The sequence below is a fragment of the Ornithorhynchus anatinus genome, chromosome 19 (genome assembly GCF_004115215.2).
Source record: "Ornithorhynchus anatinus isolate Pmale09 chromosome 19, mOrnAna1.pri.v4, whole genome shotgun sequence".
Taxonomy (NCBI): Eukaryota; Metazoa; Chordata; class Mammalia; order Monotremata; family Ornithorhynchidae; genus Ornithorhynchus; species Ornithorhynchus anatinus.
This window is the reverse complement of record NC_041746.1, coordinates 6,268,702-6,294,715: the sequence shown is the minus strand read 5'-3', so window position 1 is coordinate 6,294,715 and position 26,014 is coordinate 6,268,702. Positions and strand designations below refer to the sequence as shown.

Here is a 26,014-nt window from a genome sequence, read left to right as displayed (position 1 = left end):
TGTCAAACAGGACAGTTTTCTGACAGTTGTCTACTGTTGAAAAAAAAAATCATCTGAGATTTTATACAATAAAACGAAGGATCCTTCTTCATGTACTTCCCTGAGATGCTTAAAAACATGGTCTCCATTCTTCCTGCCCCTTTTCAGTTTTCATCCTTTTTCCACCTGGCAGAGAGGCTTCCTTTGAAATGTTGAAATGCCAACATTTTGAATGAAGTTGAAATTAGCATCGCTCACTTGCTAAAAGCACCCTCTCCAAATGAAGCCATAGCTCTACACTAACATAACAGAAGGATGTTAACAGGTCTAGAAAAAAAAAAAAATCACATGACTACTCCACAGCCAAAATAAGATCATGCATGCTTTATACAGAGCTTAAACATCTACAAACAACACTACTGAAATTCAAAAAACTTGAATATAGAGGTTGATAGGGGAAAAATGTCTAAGATTCCAAATATATGCACCTACACTGTGAAATATTAAAGTTTTAAAACATGGGGTAACTAAGTGCTGCCACTTTTTGCAAGAGTGTGTTAAGTGTCAGCCCTCCCTCATGCTCTTGTCACGCTAGACCATTAAAGGACTCAGTGAGCTCTCCCTCTCCTACAACCCAGCCTGCATACTCTCTTCCCCTAACACCAACCTTCTCACTGTACCTCAGCCTTGTTTTTCTTGCTGCCGACCTCTTGTCCAATTCCTCCCTCTGGCTTGCCACACCCTCTCCTTTCTTATCCAACAAACCACCTTGCTCCCCATCTTCAAACCCTACTAAAATCACACCTTCTCCAAAAGGCCGTCCCCAATTAAGCCCTCATTTCCCTGTCTTCTACCTAAGCACTTGGCTCCGTTCCTTCGTACTTTGATAGTCCCCCGCTCCCCCCACCTCCAGCCCCACAGCATTTATATACATTTCCACTTGTAGTTTATTTTATTTTAAGCTCTTGTGGGCGGGATCATTTATACCTACTCTTTGCATGGCACTCTCCCAAACACTCAGCACTGTGTTCTGCATACGGTAAGTGCTTAATACCCTTAAATTGATTCATCCACTTGCCTCCATTTCTGCTGTTGCTGGGCAAGGCATTTTTCGTTTATCACATGCTCAGGTACAGCATGTTGAGAAATGTCATTAAAAGCATTCTACACAGATTTTCTCTTTCTAGCTTACAAAAAACCAAGTTAACCAAATAGCGCTTATAACAAATTGCACCAGACAAAGCAACATGAACTGAAATGGCCATGGTCTTAACAGGTTGTTCTGAAATATATTTGTACATATTTACAGTGCTAATCGAAGTATGCCCTGCCTGGATGCTCTTGCTGTTTTCCAACTCTAGGCTGCCTGGTTGTGCAAGGTCAATTATATTTTCTTTTTTGTTGTTGTCCTTCGTGTCCGTTTGCTTTTCCTTTGGTTTTTGATGAGAAAACCACTTCAGCCCTTCCAGACTATGCCAATAATAGCCACAGTTTACCAAATGGGTGAGGGTAGAGGGGTGTCTACTGCTGTTGAGGTCTCAGAGTTATTTTGTTCTGGAACCACAAACAGCTTTTCAGCCATCTCACAATGTGTGTAAAAGGTCTAGACACCAACTCAAGCACATGTCCTGTTGGCAGCAGTATACACTTCTCCCCCGAGCTGCTGGCGTCTAAGCAATGTTCAACTAAACAGCAGGGGGCCACAAAAGGCACACTACTGTATTTTCATGGAATAGGTGGGCATGTGTGCAAGAGGTTTTCTCTCAAAAGTCACTCAGGTTCACAGATGTCGGCTCTGTCAGCTTCATTTTCTAACTGAAGGTCAACGATATTATAATTGTGTTTTTTAATCAATGCTTAATTTATACTATTTTGGGATCTTGGGATCACATTAATGTACTTTGCATTATTTCCTCTGAGAAACTACACTTCCTTTGGTGTTTTTCACTTCACTTCCATGAAATAATTTAAGAGTGTTCATCAGGGTACCCTTATACTTTAACCAAGCTTCTTAGATGAAACTTAAAGCTCATTCTGGGCAGGGGTTGTGTCTACCAAATTTACTGTACTTTTCCCGAGCGCTTAGTACAGTGCTTTAAAACTCACCTCCTCCAAGAGGCGTTCCCAGACTGAGCTCCTCTTCTCCCTCTACTCCCTCTGCCACCCCCCCTTTACCTCTCCGCAGCTTAACCCTCTTTTTCCCCTTTTCCCTCTGCTCCTCCACCTCTCCCTTCCCATCCCCACAGCACTGTACTCGTCCGCTCAACTGTATATATTTTCGTTACCCTATTTATTTTGTTAATGAACTGTACATCGCCTTGATTCTATTTAGTTGCCATTGTTTTTACGAGATGTTCTTCCCCTTGACGCTGTTTAGTGCCATCGTTCTTGTCTGTCCGTCTCCCCCGATTAGACTGTAAGCCCATCAAACGGCAGGGACTGTCTCTATCTGTTGCCGACTTGTTCATCCCAAGCACTTAGTACAGTGCTCTGCACATAGTAAGCGCTCAATAAATACTATTGAATGAATGAATGAATGCTTTGTACACAATAAGCACTCAAATATCATTGACTGATAAAACCCCCGGAGGGACAGGGACCTTGTTTAATTCCCACATATGTATTCCTTCCCAGTGCTTAATACAGAGGTCTGCACATAAGAACTGCCTAATAAAGTACCATTACTACTATTCACTGAAAGCTAGAACTCTATATCAGTTAGACTTCTGGACTCTGAACTGATTTGGAAAGTATGTCTTTTCCACCTTGCACACCTTACTAAGGTCACATCTCCTCCAAAAGACCTTCCTTCATTAAGCCCGCTTTTTCCCAGCTCGCTCTCCCTTCTGCATCATCTATGCACTTCAATCTATGCCAGTAATAATTATTATGGTATTTATTAAGTGCTTACTATGTGCCAAGCACTGTTCTAAGCTCTCTTTGGAGACTAGATATTCGTCCCACCCCTCACCCAGAGCACTTGTGTACGTATCTTTAAATTACTACAAATTATTTATTCATATTAATGACTGTCTCCCCCTCTAGACTGTAAGCTCATATTGTACAGGGAACATGCCTGATAATTCTGTTGTACTGTACTCACCCAAGCGCTTAGTATAGTGTTCTGCACACAGTAAGTGCTCAATAAATATGAGTGTGGCTGATTTGCTTAAATTCCCTCAGCAGGCAAGTGACAGAGCCGGGAACAGAACTCAGGTCTCCTGACTCCCAGTCCTGTGCTCTTTCCATTATAATAACAATTATGTATTTGTTAAGGGCTTAACTATGTGCCAGAAATTGTAGTAAGCGCTGGGGTGGATACAAGCAGAATGGGTTGGACACAGTCCCTGTCCCACATGGGGCTCATATTCTCAATCCCCATTTTACAGATGAGGTAACTGAGGCCCAGAGAAGTGATGTAAGTTGCCCAAGGTCACACAGCAGACAAGTGGCAGAACCGAGATTAGAACCCATGACCTTCTGACTCCCAGGCCTGTACTCTATCTGCTACACCGTGCTACTTCCACACTGCCTCTCATACGGTATGTTCACAATATACTACAGTCTACTGCTAACATTACCTTGGTCTGGCCTGTCAATATGTCACTATGCTATTTCAAACTTTAAAATATAAACTCTTAACTACCACCTTCAAGGGTCTCCAGTCCAATTGGCTTTTCAAGCCCAAAACTTGAAAACAGACATGCTTGCCTTCTCATCACACCTTAACCTCAGTTATTCCTCCGCCTGGAGTCTCTGTTCAACTTGTACCAAGCATGCATGCATGTAACTATTTCTTCCCACCTGTTTGCTGAACCACAACCTTCCCTTAAGTTTAATTTAAAGCCCATCTCCCGCATGAAGTTCTCACTGATTAATATTAACGGACCTTCAATTCACCTCAAGCGCTCAGTACAGTGCTCTGCACCCAGTAAGAACCCAATGCGACTGAATGAACCTCTTCGCTTTAATGTACCCCTGAAATGGCATATTTGTCATATATATAAATATATATATTTCCCATTTTACACACTAGTCTGCAAGCTTCTCGAATGCAGGGACTTTGTTTATGTACCCTGCATGTTCAATAAATACTTGTTGACTGACTAAAAAAAAAAAAAAAAGTAAAGATACGCACCGCACATCTAGTGTTTAGAGAAGGGCGCAAAGGTCTGCCCTGAGACCAGATCCTTCTTCTCCTAGTAATCACAGAGAAATGAATCCAGAAACCTGAAATGTTTTGCCAAAGTTTGTGTGTAATTTCACAAGTCACACCACGGCAATAAGTTGAAAACAGAAGGTTGATGCAATAAAGCCTTCCTAACCTACCATGGACTAATCAGAACTTGCATTAAGATGGCAAAAGGGGTTAAATTTTAACAAATTCTGTATAAGGGAGTAAAAGAGGTGGTAATAGAGGTGAGGCTCTGGAGAAAGGAAGTGTGGTTTAAAAATAATATTATATTATACAATGGAGGTATGCAAGGACTAATAAAACCCCTAAAAAGGACCTTGGGTTTATTAAATAAAAATCTAAAAATCAGTATTGGACAACTTACCGGATCAACCTGCCATATAATAACAGTTGTATCCTTTGATCCTGTTGCTAGTTTAGTGCCATCATTTGAGAATTTACAGAACCACACTTCATTACAGTGCTCTGTGAGTATTTGCTGTGTATAACATGGAAACTGTTTCCTAAAGAAAAAGACAAAGTGAAACCAAGAGTCACAAAAGCAAATAAGAAATAGTACTTGATTACAAACATCTTTTTATAATAAACATGGAGAAATGTCACCTCTCTGGGGGGAAGCAGAGAGCTGCTAACTGCATACCAAGCAAACAATATTTACACTTGAACAATGCAGGTGTCTCCAAGAAAATCAGTTACTTGAACTTTACCCTAAGTTAGAGTTTACCTAGAGATGCTTTCTGAAGCAGATTTTTAAAGATGGCCCCTTGATTAAAATAGATCTAAACCAAGCATTTAATCTGCACAAGACTAAATTCCTTTTCAACTGGCTAAGTATGAATCAGGCTAACAACATTTGCTTATCAGGGCCTTAGGTGAACTAAGATTACTTAAATGATTGGGATAAAGTTGCATAACAGCTTTTGAAAAGCAACATTTAGTTAAATTTTACATCCAAACTAGATTGAACACAAATACAGAGAATGTCTTGGGGAAAAACAAACACCCAAACACTGACTCTGCAGACAACGTTGAACAACCCACTGTTTATTAAATTCAAGATAGAAAAAAAATGGTTTTAAGAAACACTACACCTAGAGAATGTGTGTGTAAAACAAATTTATCTGTTTACCAGATTAGATATGCTATTTCTAAACTGCCCCTTTTGCAATTACTCCAAAGGAGCAGCTAAAGCAATGAAAACTAAATTCAAAAGAAAGTAAGACCCTACTGGCTAGTCGCTGCTCAAAAATGAATTCACAGAATAGCACTGCTTGTATTTTTTTAATTGCAAAGGTTTGAATATACCATCTAAATTTCCATGATCTGAATTAGAGACCTATGACTATCATTTTAACACAAAAACTAGTTGGAAAGATCAACAGGTTTAGAAATCTTTACATCTGCCATGAAAATATAAATATCACAAAAAAAGCAGTCCGAGGGACTCATGTTTTAAGAGGGAAAAAAAAGTATTCTGAGCCTTAAGCAGGAATTTAGAAGCTGCTTTAAACAGCCACCATGTGGTTTTTAAACAAAGAATTGTAGTTCTTCTGATGTAGACAAGCACTACAGACCTTACATTAATAAAAATATAGAATATCACCACACCAATTTTGATACATTCTTCAATTAAAACTTTGAGATTTATGTTAGCATCTATCAATCACTTCAGAAGTATTTTTCCCCTATGTAGACAATTCAAAGTGTAGCAATAACACACCTACCAATTATATTTTAAAAAGCACATCCAACATGTGCCAAGGGCATACTTAGCATAATGATTCACAAATAAATGTCAATCATTAATAGCAGGAAGTGTTTCAAAAAGGTGGCAAAATATTATGGGTTGATTCATAAACAAAATTACAGGGCTCCCAGACTGGAATGTAGGCATCATTCCAATACTGAATGTCACTGATGTGTTAGTCAAAGAGTCATGGCCATCAACATCACTTCACTTCCTTAATCAAGGAAATGAAGCACTACTCAGTTTGTAAAATTACCCTCTAAAGTCTCCTAAGAAAGCAGTTTTCATGTTTGCTTGCAAGGAGTTTTACATTTAACATATTAAAACATTAATATTCCCCTCATATGAAGTTTCCCAGATTGAATACAATGTTCCCAAATAGTCAAAGCTTTTAAATTTTACCTGTCACCATTATTCACTGAAACTGTCAAGTTATGAGCAGGAAAACCTCTTTCCTGTAGTTGAAGGGAATGTCTCCAACCAATTCCATTATGGAATACTGTCTCAAGCATTTACTACAGTGCTCTGCTCACAGTAAACACACAATACATTTGATTGACTGAAGATGAAGAACATTGAAATGAAAAACAAGTCACATCTGGGAACCCCAGGAATTTCAGGCCAGAGATGGGAGGCACCCCAGGATGCAGCTATAGTGCTGACTCAAGCCCAGGCTGCTGGGACTAATCTTCCAGTTGTTCACTGGGGAGTCGCATAAATATAAAAAACAACAACAACAACAATAATAATAATAGTTGTATTTGTTGAGTTGCTATGTGCCAAGCACTATATTAAGTGCTGTGATAGATACCAGCGAATTATTCAATCATATTTATTTAGAGCTTACTGTGTGCAGAGCTGGACCCAGTACCCGATGCTTGCAGGGGGTCATAATCTCAGTCCCCATTTTACAGATGAGGTATCTGGCACACAGAGAAGTTGAATGACTTGCCCATATTCACACAGCAGACAAGTGGTGGAGCCGGGATTATTAGAACCCAGGTCCTTCCGATTCCCAGGATGCACTCTAGCCATTAGGCCACACTGCTTCTACATATGCCAGCAACAACACCCAGAAGGAGACGCGGGCTGTTTCTAGACTAGTTTACCATTTAGGTTTAGGGCTGTTGTCAGGATGGATAAATCAGATTTTCAACCTGTGAGGACTAACACTTGATGAACCCAGAAAATACAGACTTAACACATCCCTTTATGCAGAACACTTCCAAATCTACATTTCTGGATCTCCCAACTGCTGTTCAATGCTGCATTACTGCCTGCTTCTAGGCTATCATTAGGATGATCCACTGATACCTGAAATGTAAGAGGACCCAAAACTGAACTCACCTTCCCTTCTAAAAATCTTTCTTCCTCTTAATTTTCCATCATTAATCTCTAACACCACCATCCATCTTGTCGCATCAGCTTGCTACAGTAATGCCACCTTTGGGTTACCTCAATTGTCATCTTCAAGATATATTTCATGGAACTGCTGCTTCTCCATTCTGACAACCGCTACCCTCATACAAGCCTTCACTGCCTCTTAGCTGGACCTCTGAGGTAGCCTCTTTGTGTCCCTACCCCTAGCTATTTCTCACTTTACTCTTTTAACGAAGCTCAAAGGAACACATCATTCCTTTCCTCAAAAGTCTTCAAATGACTTTTCATATAAAACAGAAAGGTTCAAGGCTCTTCATGAGCTACCTAGCTGCCTCAACCCATCTTTCTCCAAGACTAATTCTCAGCTAATGCTCTATGATCCTCAAGTATACATCCAAATTGCCCCTCACTCTTGAAGATCACACTTCCCAATAACTCCTTTTTACTGAACTTCAAGACCATATTTTCTGCTCCAACTCTCCCCTACCCAAATAACTAACCCCCCGCCCCCAAAAAACCTACCTCCTTTATGTGGTATTCCCTGATACTTTCCTCAACTTCCCAGTCATTCCAAATCAGTGACCTCAAGATTCATATTTATTAATTCACTTTTCTAACTATTGTGATTCTCCCACTCCTAACTATGGTATATTTGTCAATTAGGACAATCTAATTTTTTCCCATATTGGATTGTAAGTTTCTTAAAGGGAGGGATCAGATCATCTACTTCTCTTATATGCTTCCAGTACAGTGCTTTGTACCCAGAAAGTACTCAATAGAGATTGTTGAGACATACTCATTCAATTCAGTCATATTTATTGAGAGCTTGCTGTATGCAAAGCACTGACAAATACATAGACTTTCAAACTAGACAAGGTCTTTGACGAAGTTATCTCCCCCTCTAAAAAAATATTTTTTCTATGCTAGGTTAATACACACTTGAAGTCTAACACTTCAAAATATACTTTAAAATTCTCTTTTTATAACTTCTCTGGCTGTTCAGTAAGAATTCAGGACCACCTACCTTCCCTCTGACCAGCCTGCTAGAGAGCAGGAGTAATTTAATCTATTTGCTTCAATTTCAGGTCTTTCCTGGTTAGTTTGAAAAGGCAAAGCTGATTTGAGTAATGGTGTTCTATTTTGGTTTATGGTCCAAAAAAAGATTAGAACTGAATTCAAACGACAAAACAGAAGTTGCTATAGGAAATATTCTTGACAGGATTTTTTTTTTTTAAAATCCTCCTACAGTAGAATCAAAATTACATTCAATAATTTATTCAGTTTTGAAGTCATAAGAGTTCCGTGGGCAGGGAACATGTCTACCAATTCTAATATACTGTACTCTCCCAACCACTTAATACAGTGCTCTGCACATCCGAAGCACAAATACAATTGATTGATAAGGTTTTCTTTATGTACTTTATCACCTGTCATTATGTTTAAGTGCTATAGCATATACTGTGTGTTTTATACTGCCCTCAGTTTTATAGTTTCACAATACAATGGGCTAACTGGAGAAGAATAAAGTCTTGAGTATGAATTGTGCCAAGCATTAGGCTAATTAAAAAAAAACAACCACAAAACACAGAATGATTGCTACATCACTCCCACTGTCTGAGTCTGTGCGGCCACTGAGCATCATTTCTGAAGTCACTTGGGGAAGCAAGTGAAATCTGGTACCCAAAATGGAAAAAAACATGATGCTTACAAACCACCCAGTTTGTCAGAACTGCAGGTTTGACATCAGAGTTGATGGTCTTCCTTAAGAGATTCAAGGATTACTATGGTTTGAGTTTTTGCACCCACACAAAATTTCATATTAAAGACAACAACCTTTCCAGTTCTCCTATAATGTGGGGGTAGTGTTTCTGAAGATCTCCATCCTAAGGACATGTGTTTGGGAAAAACTGGGGTACAAGCTAACGGTTCCTTTAAAACATACGTCTGACCTGCAAGTCCAGCATCTCAAATAATGACAGTTCTGTATTTAACCCCATCCTTATTATCACTGTTAACTGCACAATTTCAGAGTTAGCAAGAAGCCAAACAAGACCTTTGGTACAGTTTACAGCTGCCCTAATTTCAAATCCCCATCATTCCTGATATTTCCCCAAGGTGTCATAGGATATTAAACTATACGGTCTTTTTATCCATCATCACCTCCTACACCTGCTCTGGTTAAGTGAAAAGATTGTGAATCCTCATATTAAGAGGGTAAATTTAGAACAGTGAGTATTAAAAGCAGGAAGATTAAAAATTACCAAGAGTACCCAGAAATTTTATTATCTGACTAAAAAAAATGCATTGAGGAAAAAGAATGTCATTCCACATTTCTAAAATGTGATTGTTAAATATTTACAGGAGTTGTAGTGCAAATATACCCTTTAAATTCTGATTTAAATCTAAAAAAAGATATAGTCAGCTACTGGGTCTAAAAAGCACCCCAAATTTGGGAAGAAAGCATATATTCAACTTAAATAGCTTCTATTTGCAGATGTTTATCTTTTTAGGAATGATGAGTTTGTAAAGCCCATTTATTTACCAAAATCGTAGGTTCTATAATTCCTATTCAGGCTACTCACCAGCTATATGTATATATAAAATACATATATATAATTACTTAGAAAGATATATGTACCATATATATCTTTCAAAGTAATTTTTTCAGTTTTAATAAGATCGTCTTGCACAATTTTTAACTTGGGATATTTTACAACTAATACAAGGAGAAGCATCTTCCATTCCTGTAAATTAAATGTACCCTAGGTAGCACAACCTAAAAAAAATTTAGCAATAGCTACTCTCAAAATATAACTGATAACTTCCAAAGAAGTTATACTTTCAGTATGCTTATATCTGACTTAAGACCAGTCTTATATTCCAGGGAGGGGGATGGCAGGAGAGGTGGTGTTCTTATAGAAACCTACATTTTTTTTCATAATTCTTTCTATTTCTCTCCCCAACCCTGAACTCTACAGGGGTTTCTGCCACCTTATTCCGTGGAGGGAGTCTGGGGAATTCTCCAAACATAGGAGCAGACAAGAGCCCTCCCTTTGCTACACCCCAACCCACCCCATCACTCCTCCCCGCAACAGCAGCTACCTGGAGTCCTAGAAAGGGATGGGACTAGAGGGTTGCAGGATCTAGATGGCTGTCTTGATTAGACATACCCTAGGGATAGTCCTGCATATGGCTTACATTAAATGTTTCTTCAAAAACCCAGAGACAGTTGTAATCAAAAAGATGCTAAGAATCTGAACCACAGGGAGAAACAATGTCTCTTGGAATTCACACAAATGTGACTTTGATTGTTCTTTTTCAATTTATACTTGTAGGCTTGCTCAAAAATAACCTTTCAGCTTCAGTCTTTGGGAGCAATGTTCTCCTGCCTCACAAAAATTCCCATTAACTTTCAATTACAGCAGTATGCTTCCACTGTTAAAGTAACCTAGCTCTCCACTGAAAATTTATCTGACATGAATATCCTCAGAGAAGCAGCGTGGCTCAGTGGAAAGAGCAGGGGCTTGGGAGTCAGAGGTCATGGGTTCAAATCCCGGCTCTGCCACTTGTCAGATGTGTGACTGAGGGCAAGTCACTTTACTTCTCTGTGCCTCAGTGATCTAATCTGTAAAATGGGGATTAAGACTGTGAGTCTGACATGGGATAATCTGATTACCCTGTACCTACCCCAGCGCTTAGAACAGTGCTCTGCACATAGTAAGCCCTTACCAAATACCAACATTATTATTATTATTATCCTCAAAATTTCAGGAGAAATTGACAATAGGAAAAAGCATGGACTAGTGGATAAAGCATGGGCCTGGGAAATAGAAGGACCTGGGTTCTAATTCTGTCTCCGCCACTTGTCTGATGTGTGACCTTGGGCAAGTCACTTCACTTTTTTGTGTCTCGGTTACCTCATCTGTAAAATGGGGATTAAGACTGTGAGGCTCTGTCCAACCGGCCACCTTGTATCTACCTCAGCGCTTAGTACTGTGCCTGGCACAGAGTAAGCGCTTTAACAAATACGAAAAAACATAACACCAGCTCTAAGGAAGAAAACATTTTAACAATCGACCTTATTATGACTGACTATAAATGCTTATCTTGGAGGGATGGAAACAGTTTTTCATCTTACCTACTACAAACGTGATCTATAAGCAGCGACACGGAATCTAGGTTATTATCAAGTTTGGTATTGTGGTATAGGCACCGATCCCTCTGAAGCTCCACAGCCTGACGTAGCAGAGTCTGTAAACGCCTTGGGGGAAGCATCACTGATGGTGGTAAATAGGCTTTGAAACATAAAAACAAACAAGTTTGTGTTTTCAGAAAAATGTTTACAATTCCTCTAAAATCATTTCTATCCGATTACTCTGTTCTACAAGTGACATTCCACATTTTGGGTGAAGAATTTTAGCAGCCAGCAACTTGAAAAAGAGTCTACCGTCTCCACTCTAAAATACAGAGGCAGAAGCTTATTAGAAGTTTATTATTGGTATGACAAAGATTTCCCCTAATGCTGGAAGACCTAGCAAGAAAGAAAGGTAACTGGGGGTGTGCCCCGGGCCTACCCGATCACTCTATTTATAGGGCTGGTGGTATGAAAAGCTGCTGTATTTAGTTCCACCTTAACTTTACCCTGCTACCACTTCTGACCCTCCCCTTCACTCCCGCTGCTTGCTGTGATGGGCCGAATGCAACATCATTGGGTTCTCATCACCCTAACACAGAACCTAAGGGACCTTCTCCTACTAATGCTTAAAAAAGGGCAAGGAAGAAAACTCTTTACACAATAGTAGGGTTTTACAGTTTCTGTTTGGGGGGTGGTGGTGACATAAGCACAAGGGAGAAAAGCATTTCCTCCTCTGTTCCATTACATAGGTATCATCATTTAAAAACACAAACATTTTCTAAAAAGCTGTGTAATTCTAATTTAACTGGAATTTTTGTTACCGGACTACCTTAAAAGAGAGCAATTTTAGGCCTGCCATCTTGTTCATACAACTTAGTGAACCAACAACACCTTCACCCATTGGTAAGAGCATTTGGACATTTTTTTTTTGTTTTAAATTAAAAACAAAGTGCAATATACAATGCATGTAAACATGAGGTTTTGAAGTCTTACTCTGGAGTTTGTCCAGAAGTTTGGATCGGGAAGCTGTCCCTTTCCCTTCCCATTCTGCTTTTGCACGTAGATCTTCTGCATGGCTACACATCAAATAACTAGGCAGAACAAAAGCAGAGTACGAAAAAAACAATGATTTTATTTTGGGTTAAGTTTAAAATTAGGACTCACACTATGTCCAAAACAAGCAGATTAAATTCATTATTAACATACGGCCCTGGCACCTCAACATTTATAAATTGTAAACAAAGAATAAAAAAAGGTTTCCCAAATGGACTTCATAAATTACCCAGACAAAAACAGATCAGCCCCAAGAGTTTACCACAGCCTGTAAGAAAAGATCTAATTGAATAGATGAATCTCGTCATCCCCAGAAGGGTGCTAAACAACCTATTAATTTAGGACCTGTTTCACTACTCACTTCATGAGCTGGCTGAGGTACAACAAATTCAAAAGTTTGTGCCCTTTCCAGAGTCCACAAAGCCACTGACTTCCAAAGTATTTCTGCCATGGGTTCCTCCCCTGCTAGTCCACCCCTGACTACTAAATAGATCTGACTTTGAAGTGAAAGAAAGTATTATTGAATCATAGTAATTAGAACTGGTAAAGTCTTGAGAAGCTACTCAGCCCAACACTCTTGTCACAATGAGATCATTGTTTACTTTAATTTTTCTGTATATTGAGTTTTTGTAGACCTATCTACATTGCAGGAAGACTACGTTGGGAAGGAGATTTTTTGGGGGCCCTAAATTAAAGAAAATTCAAGAACAACACAGACTTTGGGGGGGAAAGGAGAAAAAAAAACTTAAACTTAGGCACCAAGTCAAATTACACAAGCATCACTTTTCTTAATTTTTCTAGTCGGAAACCCAAATCAAAGATATTTTGCATTATTTTCAGTACTTACTGTCGTCTTTCATTGCCCACCTTCCCCCCACCACACACACCCCTAATCAGAAAGAAAGATCGGAAGCACAAACCACTGGTTGAATGTGATTATTAGGAGTCAGGAAACCTGACTTTTATGGCATTTCCACCAGAGCTGACTTGGCATTCGACCTTTGAGAAACTAGGTATCTGTCTCCATTTACACAGGAAAGATCATGACATTCGAAGAATTTAGTTTTCTCAGTGCTTTGAGATTTTAGTTTCTGTACAGGAACTTTCACCCAGAGTTTGAAAGACTTCAAGAGCTCATTTTATCTACTGCAGAGCCACAGGGCTTCCAACATCAAGGACACAGATTAAAACAACTGCCTGGTAAAAATGTGGGTCAATGTTGATGATTAGTGGAAGAAAAAAAGCTAAGAATTATTTATGCATTTTTAAGACATGCCTGGGTAGATTCAGACCACTGAGGAGCTGAGCTCAATAAAATAGTTTAACATCCAGGGATTTTTTTCAATTCAATAACATGCTTTGCAGGTTCCATTTTCAAAATGGACTCCCCATTTCATCAAGCTTTCCGCTGTACCTTTCAACTAGGAAGAACTTCTCGATGATAATGTCGAAGAAAAATGTTCTGCGTTTGAGTGAGAATGTTAGAGGGAACTGTGGTAAAGGACAGTGTGGGGTGGGATATTTTTGGCCCACCCCAGTCAGGCATGCACCGAACTGAGTATAAGGCCTGGAGAAACACCCGACAGGGACTGTTCTCACTTCTCAGGGGCAGGGCTGGGCCCATGTTGCTATGGCGGAGTGCTCTACTCACTACAGTTTCAAAAGCCCACAGCAGCAATTGCACCCCTGCAAATTCATAGTGCGGAGGCCAGTGCACGATGGGTCAGCAGAAACAATGGCATGCCTCCAATCACACAAATGCAGTGGGGATGCTGTCATTCATTCATATATTTTGAGTGCTTCCTGTGTGTGTGGAGCACTGTACTAAGCACTTGGCAGAGTACAACAAACACACACACCTCCCTGTCCGTGAATGGCACTAGGCACCTGCCTGTCCATTTAAACTTATGTCACATGGACATTGCCCCCACGTGAAGCCATCCACCTTTACCCTCGGTGATTTTTAATTGCAGGGAAAAGGGTGAAGAAATCTGGGGGGAAAAAGGAAGAGTCCTCCAAGCCTGGCCTATGCCCATCGAGATTGTTGGCAGGCTGGCGGAGCCTAGGCTGACCTCAGCCTGTGTGGAGCTCTAAGCTACGCCAGAGTGCAGCTGTGTTTCCATTTCAGCTTCCTGACACCAAGGCTGCGGCCCTGGAGCACCATGCCAACAGAGGCTACCCTCACAGGCTGCTGCCATCTGAAGAGCAATGGCAGTATAGCCAAACACATGAAAAGACGACAAAATACACACAGACAAAAACTTCCTGGTGTTGTCGTCGGAAAGTCTCAAATACTCCAGTCATTTCATTAGATAGGTACATTACCCTAAGGAGACCTCATGAACTTCATAGTCTTACCCACTGAGGACGTGAATGCGTTCTGTATTGTATTTCAAGGGTGTCAATTCGCAGCGGAGAACTTGAAGTGCCTCTAGGACCTTGCCGTCCTCCAGGTATTCTAGGTACTTCTGCTGCAGCAGCAAAAACTTCATCCTCTGGTAGGACAGAAAGAATAAGAGAAAAACATTTTCCCGATATTGCCACATTTGTGCAGCTGTCTCCCACAGAGAGCGGAAAAGAGCCTACGATACTTTTAACAAAAACTACACAGAGCTTTATGGTCAACACATCTTGGCTTGCAAATAATCCCAGACTTCCTCTCCTCTTTGAGACATCATTCCCTGCATTTCCTCCTGGTGATGAATGTTTGGCACCCTTCTCCTTGGGCCAACACTGGCTGGGGCTGTGCTCAATCCCACACTTCATGGAAAACCCACATTCAGAGACTTTTGGGCTAAACAGTGTAACTCAGTTGCACCCATTGCCCCAAAGAGACCTTGGCTGGCAGGGATGAGAGAATGAGATTGGTACTGTGCAAACCACTTGCACTATCATCAATTCCCCCGTTCAGGTTGTCTCGAAGTCTACCAAGACTGGAACTTTGCCTGGACTTTGTTCTCCAATGGGGCTCCCATCACTGTTCAGTTTTATGTGGGCTGAATCAACTGGGTCATGAATTGTTTTTAAATTAGGTTTGGTAAGTACTTACTATGTCCCTGGTGCTGTCCTAAGCACTGGGGTAGATAGAAGAAAATGAGGTTGGACACGGTCCCTGTCCCAAATGGGGCCCTCAGCCCAAGTTGGAAGAGGATTAGATCCCCATTTTACAAATGAGGCACAGAGACTAAGTGATTTGCCCAAGGTCACACAGCAGACAAGTGGTGGAGTCAGGATCACAGCCCAGTTCCTCTGACTCCCAGGTCCGAGCTCTTTTCCACTAGGCCCACACTTCATGTACTTCAGTAAAAGAGGAATAGCACACACAAAGCATTTTTTGAGGGCCTATTTTACATGGAGCAATGTATTACGTGCTTGGGAAAATACAAATGGGTACCCTAAACTATACGCTCTTTGTGGTCAAGGAATATGTCTATCAACTTTGTTGTATTGTACTCTCGCAAGTACTTACTGCATTGCTCTGGACCCAGTAAGTAGTCAATCTACATTGCTAGTACTTACTATACATTCTCCTTTATGGGAGAATGTATAAATATGCACCCCTATTTAAATGTCATTAAATTCACTTTTAAGGAAAATAAAAGTATTTTAACTTTTCCTCCTGTTTTACGTTCCTGGTGCATGTTTTCCTATTAAAACTTTAATTCAATAACCTTGCATTTCGTATTTGCCACAGGATTAAAATGGTTAGTACCCATGATTAGCCTATGCATATTAAGAGTTTTAAAAGCTCAATTATGCTCATTTTTAAGTTATTAAAAACAGGCTCTCATTGGTCTTAAAATGGCAAGTAGTATATCTGATTTGACTAAAAAAAGTGTAGCATAGTTATGGTCATTTTTTTTATTAGTTTTTGTCAGTGAAGAGTACAGATATTTTGAGGATGAAGCACTACATAAATTGAATAGTCCTTGAAGGGCTGTGTACAAAATCAGGCAACTACTACTATAGTCCTGAAAAAAATAGAAGTTTATTTTTAGTGGAAGTAAAAACAAAAAAGTGACAAGGAAAGCAAAAAGTGACTTTTCAGCTTCTTTGTTTTTCAGACTATGAAAAATTATATTTATGAACTATGAAAAATTATATTTATGAATTGGTATTAGGGCTAGCCATGTAATAGTAAAGACAGCAAAAGTGTCAGTTTTTCCAGACAGGTAGCCCCATGAGATATATTTCATTTTCTTTTTGAACAAAATCAAACATTCTCTCAGATAGAGTTTGCTTTGTTTTAAATGTCTTGCAAGCCTCCCTTAAAGGATTAAAATACTTAAACGTAGCCTTTTATTTATGTTTGCATTTTAGGGCATTGGGTGGAAAAGGTTAGTTGGATTTAGTGAACTTTAGGAATTTAGTGTTTGACTAGTCAAATCCCCTTAAAAATAAAAATGGTACCCCTCATCCTTTGAGATGCCCATTTAATAAAAACAAAAAACAACAAAAAAAAACCCATATGCTTCATTATATGGAAGAATATTACAGTACACTACTCCATAGGAAAATTTCTCATTTGGGGAACATTAGTATTAATAAGAAGCCACCTCCAGAACCACCATTTTACTTGCTTGCTCATAAGAGAAATGGAATCAAATAGGTAAAGAAAATCTCCCAGCCCATTTAAAAGGGAGAAAAAAGAAGCCCCTCTCATCCATACGATAAAGTAAAACATTAATTCCTATCAGAAGTTTTTAAAAAAATTTATATGTGGAGGTTTGCTGCATGGGATCTTGGGTTAAAGTCATAAAATCATATCTTATAATTGCATGGGATCTCTTTTTAAACAACTACACATACCAAATTCTATGGAATTCATTAAAAAACTAGGTTCGCACTGCATATATCTCAAAATAAAATTAACAAAAGGTATCCTCAAGGCTACTATGCATGTAAACAATCATCGCAACTCAACTCTCTTTTAGTACTCTCATGCCCATCAGACCTAAACTTTTCATGTCAAAACTGCAGCTTTTGAAATATGATGGAAGTCACTCTGTATACTTTTACTACTTTCTCTTTTTTCAGTAATATTAGGTTTGTAAGATGAAGTTTTCACAAGACCAGGCTCCCATTTATCAGTGACTGAAGTGTGGTTGGTTTCATGCAAAATTCTCATATTTAACCCTATTTCTTTCTATAAGTGGTATTTCCATTTAGTCTTAAGGACATTATTGGTTTCAGGATTTTTCCATTCATTGTCATGTGAGATGGGCCAGCACATGTGGTATTTTCTTCATCGATTGCTTAAGCTCTTAGGAATTTTGTTGAGCATTTTTTGGGAAGTCACATTTATGAGCACATTCCATGTCTTGACATTCATGTTTGCCTTCTCTCCCGCCTTTTCCCCCCTCCCCAACCTGTGAGGTCACAGTTTTAAGTCAATCGATGGTATTTTCTGAGCACTTCCAGTGTGCAGAGTGCTGTATTTAGAAGAGTACAATATAACAGAGTTGATGGACACATTCCCTGCCCACAAGGAAAAGCAGTTTGGCCTGGGAGCCAGAAGGACCTGGACTGCAATCCCATCTTTGCCATTTGCCTACTCTGTGACCCTGGACAAGTCATTTCACTTCTCTGTGCATACGTTTCTTATCTGTGAAATGGGGATGAAATGGGGATGAAATGGGGATTAGGACTGTGAGCACCATGTGAGACATGGACAGTGTCCAACCTCATTAGCTTATATCAACCTCAGTGCTTAGGACAGTGCCTGACACAAATACTTAATACAATTTTTAAAAAAAGGAGTTAACAATCAACCCACGTAGCCCTACACACCTGTACGATTTACAATTCCCTCCTTTGCTTTCCCACCAAGAGAAGGATATACCACTACTATATTTCTAAGGGGCAGGGAGTAAGTAGAAAACAGAAGGCAAGAAAGAGGCCAATATCAACATGTTCTTTTGTATACTATAGAAAATGTAAAATCAGTATAAGGTGATTATTCCCATCAACGCAAGAATTCCAAAACTGATACTAAGAGGCAGCTCTGGTAATATGCAATTGACAAGCACTGAAGAGATTTGGTTCCATAAGTAAAGATTTCCTTCAAAATAAATTCTCAAAAAAGTAAATCCCTATAGTAAGAAATAAGAAAATATTGACTAAAGATATTGTTACCATATTACCCAAAATGTTAGAATGCCTGAACAAGTGCATTACAACTCATCCTAAAGACTCCATGAAAAGTCTAAGTTAAACAATTGCTTGATCTTTTTAAAACTGCGTAGCCTAAGTTGAAACTTACTGAGGTGGGTCAGGGTTCTACCAATGGCTCGACATTTTAAAAAGGGTCATGGACTTTGTTCTGCTTTCTTAGGTAAGGCAATGCAACCTTCCCTGCCACTTCCGGACACCTTATTTGATCACTCTGTGACAGTACTTTTGGTTTGATTGGGTTTAAAAAAAAAAAAAAATGTATTTCTGGCAGAGTACTGGAGTCCCACTAATTCCCCAGCATACTTTCCCTTTACCCCATTGGGCTAACATCTAATTATGTCATCTAGTGATTGGCACTTCCTCAATCTGATTAAATAATATCGCAGCTTAAAAAGAAAGATGTACTAGTCATGCTCTGACACTTTTTTGCTCTTAGAATATGTCCATCTCATTTCCCATGTGGCATAAGAAAACCTTTTAGGTAATATAGTCACCTAGATTTAGATTTTCCTTCCCAAATACTACAGTAATAATTTTTCTTCAATTATACAACTCAAATTTCACCAAGCTTCCAATATAAAAAAGACAATCAACAGAGCAATATGATGAGCACTTAGTCATTTCACTGATGTGCCACCTTTAATGTCTAAAGTATTTGTAGCAAAAATCAAAGTTCTATGTAAAACAACTTGCATAATTAAGTGCACATTTCAAAAGCAAAGATTTCTTGGTGAAAATTAAATATATGCCAATGCATGAAGCCTATTTAACTCTGAGGCACCAGAAGATTCTCACAGTTAGAAAGTCTAGGCTTATGGTAACAAATCTGACAAAGATTTAATCAGATTAGGGTCTGGCAAAGATCATCATTTATGACATTTGTGTGCCAATGTTTAAGCAAATTTAGGACTGGGGCTGTCCAGGAAGATGCCATGTGAAGGAAAGCTTCCCATAATTTGTGAGAAAAGTGGAACCCTTGTTCAGAAGCAGTCTCCCTAGAAAAATATAACAATGAAATAATTTCTAGAAAAATGTCACATCTTATTCCAACTATTTCTAGATTAATCAGATTAAAATCCTAAAAAAGGAAAACAGGAAGACCTTTTAAATGCTCCACCCTTTAGATGGCTATTCCCTATTTTGTATTCAAATAAGAGGAGAAATGTTTGCATTCTCTCACCCAGAACTGCACTTGACCTTATAAAAATTTGAGGCTAACAAACTTACTTGTTTGTAACGCTGTAGAATAGGTCTTAAAGTTACCGGGCTCAAATGCCCACACAAAACCTCCAGACATGCCTGGACATATTTGAACCCAAAATAAAGTATCAGCTCATGAGATCAGGTTTCAGAAAAATCCAAAGCAAATATTGTTAGTCTTGGTCTAGTTTAAGAACATGAACACTATATAATGTTGGAGAACTAATGATGAACTCTAACTCAAATTAGGGTATGAGCCACAGATTTTGATCACAATGCAAAATGCTCATGCAGGTGATTTTTACATCCCAACAAGTATTATAAATTTGACTGAAGGCATAAATATGGAGAGTCTCTAAAAAAGAAACAATGTGCACAGAACCAGCAAGGTGAGGGTCAGTTGAGTCAAACTGACTTACCAAAGGAAAAAAACTGGAATTCCCTCTTCTGAATAAAATCCTACACAACTTGATAGCATGTGATTCGGTCATTTTTATTAGATTCTAGAATCTAAATGGGCTGTAAAAATAAAGTTTCCTTCCCAATTGCACTATTTTACTTCCATTTTTGTGTGTTAGGGTGAAATATCAATATTATTGAATGAATGAATCCTGGCAGAAATTTTAATTTTGAAGAATTCAAAGAATAGGACACTTGTTATTTCAAATACTTACAAAATGAAAGTTACAGGCAGAAAGCTTGCATAATCAAAAATAAAAAAAATGAAAACAACATGACTCCACAGACCACATTACACCCAAACTTGGGTTTTAAGAATGAGAGAAAACCTTCTACTGCTCTCCAAAGGAATGGCTATATTCAATTAAGGATAATCTAGGCCTCATTTCTCTACTAGGTTCTTGTTCCATTCAGTTAAAGCAAGATAAACAAAATTGTGTGAACACAAACGTGTTGAAAAATTGACAGAGATCGAGTTCTAAAACAAATACATTCCTCAGATATAAAATCTACAATGCTGAGTGGTTAATGTATAAAGAACACTATATTAAGCCCTTAAGCAGTCAAACACTATCACTCCTTCTGCTTTGGGGAATTCCTAATTCATAAAATGGTTCATTTTCTTTTAGTCTATAGCTCAACCAGACAAATTCATAGCATATTTCCATCTGGAAAAAAAAACCCCTCAAAAGGTGCAGTAGCTTCCTTTCTGGAGTAAGCTCTTCAAGTTAAAATGAGTCAACCTCAAGAATTAAAAATAAAGTTGTACTATAAACTGTATATTTATGTAATTTCATTTATTTGAATACAAACAATCCATTCTAGATTTCTCTGCTAAGGTAGAAATCTCTTTTGGAACAGTCTGTTTAACAAGTTATCTTTTGTAAATAGCCCTCTTTATTAAGTTAAAGAAGATATTAGGTTAACTCATAGGACTTAAGAGTTAAATCTGACCCAGTTTTTTTTTTTAAAGTAAAAACAAAATGTATCTATCAAGTACTAATGTTTAACAAAACATCTGTTTTCTCTACTTCACTTCCTGTTCTTTCTTCCCCTCCCCCACCACACAGGAAACACTGCTTTTGACAACAAATGAATCAGCTAGAAGTAAAAAGCCAAGCAGCCATCAGCTGATTCTTCATTGTAATCAGAAACTTTAAAATACAATACAAATACAAAAGACTCAAAGCTTCTCCCTTCCCAAACATCAAGAAAAGCACTGGAATCAAGTAGGCATTAGTTCAGTCAACACTGAAAGTAAGATCTCTGGGTCAGAGGGAGAACAGAAAATCTCTAAAAAGACACAACTCTAGAGATTGTGCTAGGAATAAGCCCAATTAGCAGAGTGTATTAGTATTCAATGCCACACAAAATAACTAGAATTATAAAGATGGCTGTACCCACTTGTCAAGTCATACAACTCAAATATTCAAGTTTAAAAAATGGCAAAGATTGATTTGCTCAAACACAAACAGTAACACAAAATCCCTAAATACACTCCCCAGCCCCCAACACACAAATCTCCCAATCTAATGGAAAAACCAACCATTTGTTATTTAGGTGCATTATGAAACCATGCAATATTATTTAATGTTCATTTTCATCAGAAATGTTCAGTATGAATCCCTAGGACTTATAAAATAGATCACTGCATATACATCAAAAAACATGATCTTTCCTTTAATAGCTTCATGTGAAACAGAAAACTATTTGAATGTCAATCCCTGGATCCTATGATTCTTTTGACATTTTTATAGGGTTAAAATAAGGCCAAGTATTTCCTTTCACTGGAAATGTCTGCAGGATTAGTTCCAATTTTAGAGTTGCACCAAAACAATCCCTAGTTCATAGTCTAATATTTAGTATTGGTTCAGTAGTTTTAAGCTTCATTTCCTATGAAACTGATACCATTATGTAATTTCAAAAAAGTAAAAAATGTCAACATTGCTCTAAACTAAGAATAAAAGTGTATTTACCACAATTATTCCCAACAACGTTTGAGAGATTTCAAGTGCGCCTCTTACCACAATAGCGTGAGGAGAATGCACTAAAGACTTAAGCTCATTCAGGTCGTTTTCAGCCTGTAAAAATTGGTATAAGAAGAAAAAAAAAGCAAAGTGTTATGAAATGCACATCAGACACTGTAAATTTAACAGCAGTTATACTGTCCTATATGCCCTACTTTACCTTATCCCAGTCTCCTTCCATGACATGATTGCGGAATTTGGTAGCAGAAGGATGTTCTAAACGACATCCTGACTCTTGCATGAGGAGATCAACAGTCTGGCTGCAGGAGAGATACAGTGTAAAAAAAACCTGACCAACTTCAGTAGTTTAACTCTTCCAAATAAACCAACGTCTACAACAACAGCTTGAAATATATAAAACCACACTTCTCATTTCAAACTAGTGACAGATATACATGATCAAATCTGAGCTATTTTTATACACTATCAACAGGTTTAAATGTCCTATGTAGCATCAAAAGGTGTCCTTCCTTTCAAGGCTTATCACAAAGTATTTCTGACTGAACAGTTATAAAATGTCACTTGCTACCCATAAGCTGTCTGAAGGAACATTTCAAAATGTAGGTTCCCGGACATGACATTAAAGGGGAGGTCATGCTAATGCTATTAATGATCTTACACTATGCTCCTTATAAATACAAGCGGGGTCTGATTTCAGTCTTACCTAAGAGAAATAAACAAATCCTCAAAAACCGTCTCCCAGCCCTCTACACTAAAAATAGCCAATTTACTATGGTGTAGACTCCAGTCACGAGTTACTTCTTCCTGCTGCTGTCAACTTGCCTTGTGTCAGTAAGTCATAATTTTTTTTTTAGTTAACTTCGTTCCCACTCATTTTCATAACAGAGATGTCTTTCCTGAAAGTACAGCTGTTTAGCTTTTAATCTCCTTGGGGTTCATCAACGGTGGAGCCCTCCAAAACTGAAGAATATGTGAAGGTTTGAGGTTTTAGAATCCTCATTTATTGGCCTTCCATGTCTGTTCTGTTTGGATTCAATGCTTTCTCCCTCACCTCCACTTACTGTTGAGGAAAATACTGCAGCACTCTGGGTGTCTGTGCACTGATGTCACATTTTTTTCAAAAATTATTTTTCCTCCCCCAGAGTCTACGAATCCACCCTCTATAGTGGCAGGCTCCATTTTTGTTTTCTTTGGGGGAGGAGGGGAGGGCTGTCTCATTTTGAGTCTTTCACCTCCTCCATTATTTTCAACAGCTTTCTCCCTGAAATCTTCTCCCCACCCTCTGGTTTGTCTTTGATATGTAAACACACCGATATCACTGATGATGGCCAAGGCTGTTTTTCCCCCCTTGATCAGCCACCCCCCCCCCCGCCCCCAAATCACCCAAAACGGGTTTTCTTGGGGGGGGGGGCGGGGGAGGGAAACGATTCTCCGAGATGATACATCTTTAGATCGGGCTCACTGCCACGCTTGAGATGTGGATTTCCCCAAACCCCCCCTGAAGGTGACTTGCAGCCAACAAAAATACCCATCCCCAGCGCCCCATTCGATTTCTCCAGCAGGGCCCCAAGCCACCCCAGCCCACTTGGAGGTGTCTCTCTCCTTTGATTGACAACTTCGGGCCGGGAGCCTCAACTCTGATGTGGGGAAGAGATCTGGGTGTGTATGTGGGGGGGGGGGGGTGTCGTGTGTTCCCCCCCCGCCCCCGGGGGGGCTCTAACCTGTCCAGGTCTGCCCGGACTGTCCCTAGACCCCGCGTCCTTCCAGATCCAGTCTCCGTGGCAGACCTGTCGTCGGCCTCCTCCAGACCCCCTGATGGATCTGCCCGGATCGACTGATCATCGTGGGGGCAGAGAAGGCCCGAGGGGTTGGTGTATTTGTCTGCCGGCCCCCCCTCCCCTCCACGACCACCCCCTCCGCCTGTCCGTCTGCCTGTCCGTCCCTCCTCCTCGCCGAGGGCCTTCCTTTTCCACGTCCCCGGGCCTGCCTGAGCCTTCCCCTCGGTGTCCGACGGTCCGTCCCCCTGCTGCCCCTCCAAGGGATACTTACTTGAGGCCTAGGCCATGCAAGTGCTGTCCTATTAGCCTAATAACATCCTCGTCCGATTGGGAGAGCCGCTTCTTCTTCTTGAGGCTGCTCCCCAGGTCCGAGGCGGCGGCGGCCGAGGACGAAGAGGAGGAGGAGGCGGTGTTGGCGTTGTTGGGCGAGGCGGAGGACGAGGAGGAGGAGGAGGCGGCGTTGGCGGCGGCGTTGGCGGCGTTGGCCGCCCCGCCGGGGACCCCGTTATTGACATTCAGGCTGTTGCTATTGTTGCTGGCGGCGGAGGGGGCGGCGGGCAGCAGCCCGTTGGCGTGGGCCAGGTCCCCCCCGGTGGACGAGGACGGGGAGGACTCCCCGTTCTGGGCCGAGAGGCAAGCGAGCTCCTGGGGCTGGGCCGGTCCTTGGCCGCCCCCACCACCACCACCACCGCCGCCTCCTCCTCCTCCTCCTCCTGCCCCGTTGGCCTGCATGATGCCGCCGCTGACCGGGCTGTGGCCGCTGCTTCGGTGGAGGGCGGCGGCAGGAGAGGCAGCAGCCGCGGGGAGTCCCACCACTACCACCACGGAGGAGGAGGAGGAGGAGGAGGAGGACGCCGCCGCCGAGGACGCCGCGGCCGGGGGGGAGAGGCCTGCTCTGCCTGATGAAGCCCCGGGCTCTCCTGCTCCCTCCGCCGCCGAGGCTCGGGCTTTCTTCCGCGGGGGCGGGGAGGCTCCGCCGGTGTCCGAGTCGGAGGAGGAGGAAGCGGAGGCCAGAGTTTCCTCGCCGAGAGAGGCCGTGGTGGGAAGGCGGTGGGGCGAGGAGGGGGACGGAGGGGTAGGGAAGGGTGGGTGGGTGGGTGGATGGATGGATGGATGGATGGACGGGGAGCAAGGGGGAAGGAGGGAGACAGACAGACAGACAGAAGGAGGTGGCAGTGGTGGAAAGGAGGAGGATCCGGGCCCTTCTCCCCCTCCTCCCGGAGGCAGTTCGGGGAGCCCGGTCCCGGGGGTCGAGCCGGTCCTGGGGGGGGGCTGGGGGGTCGGTCCCCGCTGCCGAGGGGACCCGCCGCTGCGCTGGGCCCCGGCGGCGGCGGCGGCAGAGGCAGCCGCTGCCTCTGTCTCCGGCTCCGCTCCCTGCTGTGTTGATTCTTCCCCCAGCTGCTGCCTAATGGAGTCCAGGCAGTCGCGTCACAGGAAATGCCTATACTGCCCTCCTCACTCACTTCCGGTGGCAGGTATAGGGCCTATAGGGGGCCTGTCCCCCCACCCTTGCGCCAGGGGGCAGTCTCCGGGGGGGGGCCCAAACCCACCGTCTTGGGGGGACCAGCCGACCTTGCACGGACTGGCCCAGGAGAGGAGTGGGGGCTGCTTGGGAAATACAAGAGATAAAGAGGACTGTATACATTCCAAAGGTATATATTCCATAGGTAGGAGGAAATGGGTGGCCAATGACAGTTCCACCATCAGTGGTATTTACTGAGTGCTTACTAGGCTCAGAGCACTGTGCTCAGCGCTTGTGAGAGTACCCCATAGCGTAACTGATAGACACCTTCCCTGACCTCAGTTTACAGTATAGGAGACTGACGGTGATATGAGTAAATAATTGATGATATATAATTTGAAGATATGTACATAAGTGCTGTGGGAGTGGGGAGAATAGCAGATAATAATAATGATGGCATTTGT

General features: G+C 41.0%; 1 protein-coding gene across 2 annotated transcripts in view; it reads right to left on the bottom strand.

Moving 5' to 3' along the window:
* The window catches only part of WDR26 (WD repeat domain 26), a 40,531-nt gene extending 15,361 nt beyond the window's left edge, over positions 1–25,170 (bottom strand). Inside the window, exons 1-7 of one of the 2 annotated variants that reach the window (XM_029047597.2) lie at positions 24,360–25,170; positions 22,510–22,609; positions 22,347–22,403; positions 14,848–14,984; positions 12,430–12,527; positions 11,440–11,596; positions 4,539–4,677 (exon numbers count right to left, since the gene is read on the bottom strand). In XM_029047597.2, the coding sequence (XP_028903430.1) occupies positions 4,539–4,677; positions 11,440–11,596; positions 12,430–12,527; positions 14,848–14,984; positions 22,347–22,403; positions 22,510–22,609; positions 24,360–24,820 (1,149 nt within the window). In that variant the 5' untranslated portion in view covers positions 24,821–25,170. The remainder of the gene's footprint in view (positions 1–4,538; positions 4,678–11,439; positions 11,597–12,429; positions 12,528–14,847; positions 14,985–22,346; positions 22,404–22,509; positions 22,610–24,359) is intronic. The other variant, XM_029047598.2, reaches the window with a different exon arrangement.
* Between the last annotated feature and the right edge of the window lie 844 nt (positions 25,171–26,014).